The sequence below is a fragment of the Nannobrachium achirus genome (genome assembly GCF_963921795.1).
Source record: "Nannobrachium achirus genome assembly, chromosome: 3".
NCBI classification, from domain to species: Eukaryota; Metazoa; Chordata; class Actinopteri; order Myctophiformes; family Myctophidae; genus Nannobrachium; species Nannobrachium achirus.
This window is the reverse complement of record NC_137812.1, coordinates 64288189-64296471: the sequence shown is the minus strand read 5'-3', so window position 1 is coordinate 64296471 and position 8283 is coordinate 64288189. Positions and strand designations below refer to the sequence as shown.

At 48.0% G+C, this 8283-nt stretch overlaps 1 protein-coding gene across 1 annotated transcript; it reads left to right on the top strand.

Moving 5' to 3' along the window:
- Positions 1-4031: 4031 nt before the first annotated feature.
- LOC308281649 (vasorin-like) lies at positions 4032-6173 on the top strand (the record flags this gene model as incomplete). Its single annotated transcript, XM_080721883.1, has 1 exon — positions 4032-6173. The coding sequence occupies one exon, from the start codon at positions 4032-4034 to the stop codon at positions 6171-6173; it is 2142 nt and encodes a 713-aa protein (XP_080578009.1).
- Positions 6174-8283: the final 2110 nt, after the last annotated feature.

Sequence of the window (8283 nt, the reverse complement as noted above, 5' to 3'; positions counted from 1 at the left end):
GGGAGAGGGGGATGAATGGAGGAGACAGAGGAGAATGAAGGGGGGATGGGGGGGTATAGGAGGCATGGGGGCCGGAGGTACGCTCCTGGCTTTAATGAAACATCTTGGGTTTCTCTCTTCAACTTCCACCCCGGGAGTCTTGGAGAGGGCAGCGGGCAGATAGAGAGAGAGAGAGAGAGAGCAGGAGCACAGGGTTCACGGACACCAGGCAGGTCAGGGAGGAGGAAGACGAGTGGAAATGAAATTAAAGGGAGAGAGAGAGAGAGAGAGACATGTGGAGGCAGGAGAGAGGAGATTGAAGCCGAGGGACAGAGACGTGTCATCGTCACTGTGTCGGGCAGAAACCTCGTATCTCCAAGTTTCAAATGTGTAAAGCCCTGCTTCATCACACAAGACTGTCGCACAGGACTAGTGAAAACAGCCGATCTACAAGCACACAACGCCTCGCACCGCGTTTTTAAAATGGTAAATACAAAACAAACGCTTTTGGAGATACAAGGTTTCCACCCGACGTCATGCTTGTACAGTTGACCCGATGAAGAGCCTGGGCTCGAAACATTGTCATTAAATTACCCTGGAGCAGTGCAGGTTTAGTACCTGCGCCAGCAGAGCGCGCAAGTACTGCGTTCGGCTGCGTATGTAGTTAGGTATAGGTACGTAGGTACGTAGGTAGGTACAGTAGGTATAGGTGGTTGTGTGTGTTTAAGCCCGTAATCAGGGAGCAGCATTTCTGGCAACGTCATCATTAACAGCCAATGAGGGACCAGCATTCCTGGTGATGCCAGTGGTGATGTCACTGGCATCACCATTGGAATTGCCAGTGGTGATGCCAGTGACAGCTGACGCACAAGTAGGCACAAGTTGACACCTCGACAGTCATTGCAGTGTGTACAGATACCAACTCATTTAGTGAGTTAGTATCTGTACACACTGCACAGTAACATTATTCAGTGTTTATTTAACTCTGAGAGAGTTTCGGAGTTACAAGCGTATAAGTCAACCATGAGGATTTTACTGTGTAATATTATCTACCAATACAGGTTGTTCAAAAGAACACTCAAATAATTGTGTACGAAATGTAACCAAAAGGGCCCGCTATACCTCCTGAGTCCTGAACCATTGCTGACCTTTATACTTGTTGGGCATATGTGTGGTTGCGTGTTTGTGCGTGCATGCATAAATGTGTTGCAAGTCAGGTCAACAGCCAGGCACGTGCACACATAGGCATGAAAGGGGGCTTGAGGGGCTTTTACCCATCTGTAAAAAGTGCACTCTCCAGACCATGAATTCAGTTTTCACAATGCACATGAAAGAAGAAGAAGACCTGAAAGCAGCATTCAAGAGAATTGCCTTGTCCAAACTCTCCTGAACTTGAATGCAGCATCTTATGTTGAAAGAATTGCCCTCACTGTGTAGAAATCCAGGCTGTACACCACATTGCCTTTTTTATGCTTAGTTCAGTGTGGTATCAAGTACTGGAAATAGCCGACCTCCTTTGAGGTCTGCTATTTTCAATATTTCCACCAAAAGGCCCTGTTAGATATTTCAGCCCCTGCCTCTCTAACATTCTCTGCATGTCCCTGACCACAGCCTTGTCTAAAGTGAAATGTCTGTCCAAAACCAGGACTCATCAGATATGAGATAGTCCTGATAGGACGAGACCTCGAGTCTCTCCGTGGAGAGGAGATATGGGTAGGAGTTTGCCTCGCCAATTACAATCAAAGGCTTCCTTGACCCGAATCCATTGCTATCAGTCAGATACCGTATACAAAACCTCATTTGAACTATTTATATATACCTGTGCAGTGGTGTAAAGCAACTCAAGTAATGTACTTAAGTACAATTTTGAGTTGGTTGTACTTTACTTGAGTGTTTCCAATTTCCAATACTTTTACTTCTACTCCACTACATCTCGGATGCAAATATTGCACTTTTACTCCACTACATTTATTTGAAAACTTTAGTTACTAGTTACTTTGCATATATAAATGATGATATTATAAAACATACATTAATCCACTTGAGCCCTATTATATATTTGAAAATAGCCGATCTACAATCTCTACTATTCTCTACTATCGATCTACTATTTTGAGCTATTTGCTATTTTCAAACATTTTGTACTTTTACTTTTGGTAATTTAAGTACATTTCGATGCCAACACTTTCGTACATTTACTCAAGTACATTTTGAATTCCGGACTTTTACTTGTAACAGAGTATTTCTATATTGCAGTATTGATACTTTTACTTAAGTAAAACATCGGAGTACTTTTTCCACTACGGTACCTGTGTCTACTCTTCATTTATGCAAACCTCTAACGCAGTGTGTTCATTTCTCCATTGGCAACTCCAAGAGTCTACAACTGTAACCAAGTGGACCCGCTCCATTTGGCTACAACGATACACTCTCGGAGTTAAAGGTCCCATAACAGTGCCATGACATTTAGCTTACGCCGCTATCCAGAGGAGAGAGAGAGAGAGAGAGAGAGAGTCCCACGCAGGGTCTTTTCTTCTTAATGCAGCCAGTTATTGAGATTAGAACCTGGAAAAAGGAGACCTGCAGGCTTCCTCAAAGGAGGCGTGATCAAAGCTAGCTTTAGTTTAGCATAAATATGTCCAGTAAAACGTCCAGTCCGCCGGGTAAGCCCCAGTCAGAGTCATGAAGTCCCCATGCGGGCCTGTTTATTATTCCAACACTGATTCGCTAGCGCTGAGCTTAAGAGCAGGCTTAAGCGTTTCACACTGTTTTCTTTTGAGAGCATACACAGTTATGAATTCCATGTATTGTAACCGTATAGCCATTGGATGTATACCTAAGTCCTTAGATCAATAGCATGTAAACCCTTAGTTAACGTGCTTAATTTCCTGTTTCTTTCTGTCTTTCTGTCTTTCTTTCTTTCTTTCTTTCTTTCTTTCTTTCTTTCTTTCTTTCCTTCTTTCTTTCTTTCGCTTGCTTTCTTTCTTTCTCTTGCTCTCTCTCTCTCCCTCCCTCTCTCTTTCCCCCTTCCTCTAATTTCCTGTATATGGCGCCCATGTGTTTGCTAACGTGTGTGGGCGAGTAAATGTGACTGAGGATGTGATTGAGTGTGCATGTGTTTGTATGAAGGAACTCTGTGTGTGTGTGTGCGTGTGCCTGTGTGTGTGTGTGTGTGTGTGTGTGTGTGTGTGTGTGTGTGTGTGTGTGTGTGTGTGTGTGTGTGTGTGTGTGTGTGTGTGTGTGTGCGCGTGTGTGTGTCTACAATGTTTGTATGTAGTAACTGTGTGGCTGTGGGTGTCCAGCCGTTTTAAGGGAGACTGGGTTTCACGGGCTGGAGACTGTGCCATAAACACAGGGAAGAGGCTGAACACGCTTCTCACTTACCCCAGATTAGGTCATACTGGGTGGGCTACGCTACGCCTCTGCCAGGGCCTGTAGGCCTGTAGCGCCAAGCAGAGAGCGGAGGTGTGTGTGTGCTCGTTTAGAACGTTTACAGTGGTGGAGCAGTGTTTGAGTGGGCAATAAATCAATCAATGAAATGAATTGGAAAAGTAAATAAATCATGATTTTTTAAGAGCTGTTAAGCATATTAATCTCGTTATCTAACTTCTAAATATATAAAGTAGCAAATATCGTCGTTGTCGGGTGGAAACCATGTATGTCCAAAACCGTTTGTTTTGTATTTATCATATTAAAAACGATTTAAACTAGCGAAAATAGCCAATCTACAAGCACACAACGCCATGCATCGCGAGGCGTTGTGTGCGTGCAGGTCAGCTATTTTCACTACTTTTGTGCGAAACCTTTGTATGATGAAGTAGGGCTTTAATTGACTAAAAAAACATACACACTTGAAATTCGGAGATACAAGGTTTCTGCCGGACAGTGACGATATACAAGTTCACAATGCTATGTGACACGTTGTGCGCTTGTAGATAGACAGTAGCTGTAGCAGTAGCAGAAGTATAACATTGTGCATTAAACAGTGCAATGGTTAATACTCACCATTTCCCTCTTTCTGTCACTTTCAGAGGCTCCAGGCTGAGACCACCATGCCACCCTTTCTTCTGCTCCTCCTTCCCCTCCTCCTCCTCTCCTCGGGCGTGGTTTGGTCCAGTGACTGCCCGGCGGACTGCACCTGCACCACCCAGGACTCCATCTTCTGCATCCAGCGGCGCTCTACCACGATGCCCCGCCACCTCCCCGCCACCACCAGGTGGCTCTATGCGTTCCAGAACGGCATCGACACGCTGGTGAAAGACGACTTCGCCGGCCTGGAGGAGCTGGAGCTGCTGGACCTGAGTCAGAACGAACTGATGGAGGTTCCGGACGGCGTGTTCGAGACGCTGTCCACGCTGAAGAACTTGGACTTGTCTTCTAACTTCATCACCCACATCTCCAAGGACTGTTTCTCGGGGCTGGTGCAGCTGGAGAGGCTGTATCTTCATGCCAACCGCATCCAGAGCATCCACTCGGAGGCTTTCAAGAGTCTGGACATGCTGCTGGAGCTGAAGCTCCAGCTGAACCAGCTGACCTCGCTGCCGGCCCTCCATCTCCCCAAGCTTCTGCTCCTGGACCTCAGCTCCAACAACCTGCCAGTCCTGGGCCCCTCCGACCTCCAGACCCCCCACCTCGAGTCCCTCAAGGTTGCCTCTCTGGGGCTCAGCTACTTGGACGAGAATCTGATGGCTTCCTTGGGGAACCTCCACGACCTGGATATTTCCCAGAACCAGCTGGTGGAGCTACCCCAGGCTCTGAGACATGGCGCCCTGAAGGGGCTGATCAGGCTCAGCCTCGCTGCCAACCCCCTCGGGGAGCTCAGGACAGAGGACTTCCAGAAGCTGGTGGGGCTCCAGGAATTGGACCTGAGTGGACTGAACCTCCAGGGATTTCCCCAAGGTTTCTTCCAGACCTTCCCCAAGCTGGGGCACCTGACGGCGGCCGAGAATCCCTTCAACTGCCTGTGTTCTCTGGCCTGGTTCCCTGTCTGGCTGAAGGACAAGACTGTGGATCTCGGGAGGCCTGAGGAAACCAGATGCCACTTCCCCCCAGTCAACGCTGGCAAGATGCTGGCCGAATTGGAGCAAAAGGATTTTGGGTGCCCGCCTGCCACAACGGTGCTGACCAGCTCGCACGGGGAGGAGAGCACTCCTGTGCCCCCGCAGCCCACCACCTCCCCAGAGACCACCCGCACTAATGCCATCCCTCCGTCCAGTGACAACCCTCCTTCCAAACCAGACAGCCACCCACTGCCACCAATGCCACCAGCCTCCCCTAGCTCCACCAACAGGGAGCACGAGGAGTACATCTGCCCGCCAAACATCTGCCTCAATGGAGGCACGTGCCGCTTCGACCCCCTGGGTCAGCTGGTCTGCATGTGTGATCCGAGGACCTCCGGCCTCTACTGTGAGAACGTGGAGGACGTCCCGGAGCCCCCGAAACCATCCGCCACCGAGGTGTCGCTGGTTTCCCTGATGACGACCGTGGAACCCGACGCCATCAGCTCCCGCCAGGTGACCTCCACTTCTATCCTCCTGGACCTGCACCGCTTCATCCAGACCAGACCCCACATCCGCGGCATCAGGCTGACGTACCGCAACCTCTCGGGGCCCGACCGCCGCCCCATGTTCCTCAGCGTCCCGGCGTCCTACCCGGAGTACACCCTGCGAGGCCTGCGGCCCAACTGCACGTACTCCGTCTGCGCCAGTCCGCTGGGCGAGCGGATCAGCGCCAGGGCCAACGGCTCCGTGGAGACGGGGTCGTGCACGGAGGCTCGCACCGCGGGGGTCCAAGCCACGTCCTCGGAGCCCTGGGCTCTGGACGACCCGAGCCAGCTGAACGTCACCCTCATCCCTGCCCTGGCCGCCCTGGCCCTGGTGCTGGGCGTGGCGGTGGTAGCCGGGGCGGTCATCTGCCTGCGGAGGAGGAGGCGGGCCAAAGCTGGCATGGAGCTGGAGCTGGGCCCGGCCGAGCCCGACCCCATGGAGCTGGAGGGGGTCAAGGCCTGCATGGAGAACGGGGGGAACGGGACTCTGCCCCACAAGCAGACAGACATCGATCGCTGTCACACGCCCCAGCAGGCGGCCCTCTCCTCCTCGCAACCCAACGGGGGTTTAGAATACGAGGTTCCGCTTATGCAAGAACACTCGACGTCGAATAACAACGTAGGGGCCTTGAAACCGTCTTATTTCTGAGATTCCATGCACTAACTCTGAAAAGACGTGGGCGAGTGGACTCGCATGTTGGAGGTCACAGAACCCCCCCACCCCACCCAACTGCCCCCAAAGGTTCATATAATGGGATAATAAAGCAATGCTTTTTTTGAAGTCGTCCAGATGAATCCGAGGGTGGCACATCCCAACCAAGTATTTAAACTAAGTGCAATCATCAACAAGGGTCTAAGTAGCAGGCTGAAAATGGAAGTGCCTTTTTGCATTGACATGTAATTCTCAACTTTTTATTTTTTTTAAGTTGCTTTGTCGATGTAAAGGAACTGCATTTGAATGAGCTGCAGTCCGGTTGGCGGATTTGGGAGAGACAGTATGGTGTGTGTGCGTGTGCGTGTGAGTCTTTGAGGCTGGACTATGAAGCTGGAGGGGACGGCAGTGAAATAAATGAAAACAGTGACGTCCATGAAAGGACATGTGCGTATTCAACTGTGCCACATGTCTTGGTACAAAACACGTTTTCTCAACTGTCCAAATGGGGGGGAAAGTGCACTGAAAAAGAGATTATTTTCTTCAGAGTCTGAATCAAGAACTGATATAAAAATGGTTATAATGGTTCTGTGAGAAGCTACAACAACAACACACAAAACCATACAACTGGTTCATTTGACTAATCATTGGCCCGGCAACACAGGTACAGGATATTGTAAAACCTTTGTACGGAGTATTACAACAAGAGTTGCAATGGCTTTCCTTTCTTAGACGGAACTACATGCTCTGCACTTGAGCTCGGCACCAGGATAGGGGTGGATGTTGTCAAATTGATCACAAACCATAGTGGAAGATACATTTGCTGTGAAAGATAAATGAATGAAATGAAGAGACATTGAGAATGGACTCTATCTTTGGCTTGCATAGTGTCTTTTTCCTTCTTTTTTTTTTGCTGTGATACTACAGTATGTGCAGGCTTTGTTATGATATGACGTGTTTCTGTGATGTCTTTCTGTATTTTTTTTTTTATCGTGTATTTGCTCTTTTTTTCCAGTGTTGCGATTGTTACTAATGTTGATGTGTTATGAATTGTTGCTCCCTCGAAGAAGCCTCTTCAAAGTAATCATTGAGTGGATTGTTGTAAATAATATACATTTAGCAAAGACACATTTTCATTTCATTGCACAGAGTGAAAGGGTCAAAACAAATGTCTTCTTTGTCAAATAGGAAATTGGGTGCCTTGAACACATGCCCAAAATATGCATGATTTAAGGCCCATTCCCACTGGGCCAGATAAAAAATATCTTTCTCCATTCAAGTGGATGGTAAGATACAGATAAAAGATATCGGTCACAGATATATTTTTTATCAGTATCTTACCATCCACTTGAATGGAGAAAGATATTTTTGTATCTGTTTATCCGGCCCAGTGGGAATGGGCCTTTAGGGGTGCAACGGTCATGTTAAGTAATCGATTTTTTCCGATTATAAGAAGATTACCAATAGTTGCAGTCCTTTACCCCAAACTGCTTGAAGAAGCCACTAAGTGAGCACAATCATGCAGGCTATGGGCTGTAACCTCCCAGACAGCGCTGCATAAGGGCATGGTTAAGACAAACCTCAGACTTTTTTTTGGAGCACCAGAGCTCTAAAACTGTGCTCAAAGCCAAGTCGCCACCAAACCCGAGGCATTAAAGCAGCACGCAACTTATGCCAAAAAGAAAAAAGTTCAAGCAAGTTCAAGAAGCTTCAAAGCAAATGTACTATATGTGTTTAGTGACTTGCAGGCAGTCGTTTCCTCCGGCCACGACAGACCACAGCCAGGGTTCCATTTGTGTAAAAAAAACCTAAACAAACAAAAAAAGATGCGTTGTGAGTGAGCTTGTAGAACAGCTATTTTCACCATACGTTGACACAAGAAATTACAAATAAATTGTACCCAATATTAGGATGTCAGCTTTAAAGGACAACTCCGCCCTAAATCACTTCTAGGCTAATTTCCCTACTTATATTGATCCAAAATTATTGTCCATGGGGTCTATTGGGCAGAAATGCCCCCAGTTGTCCAGTTTCCCTAGCAGAAACCAGCAGCTCTCATAGCAAAGAGTTGAGCCTATAAGCCTATCGCTTTTACACTATTTGTTGT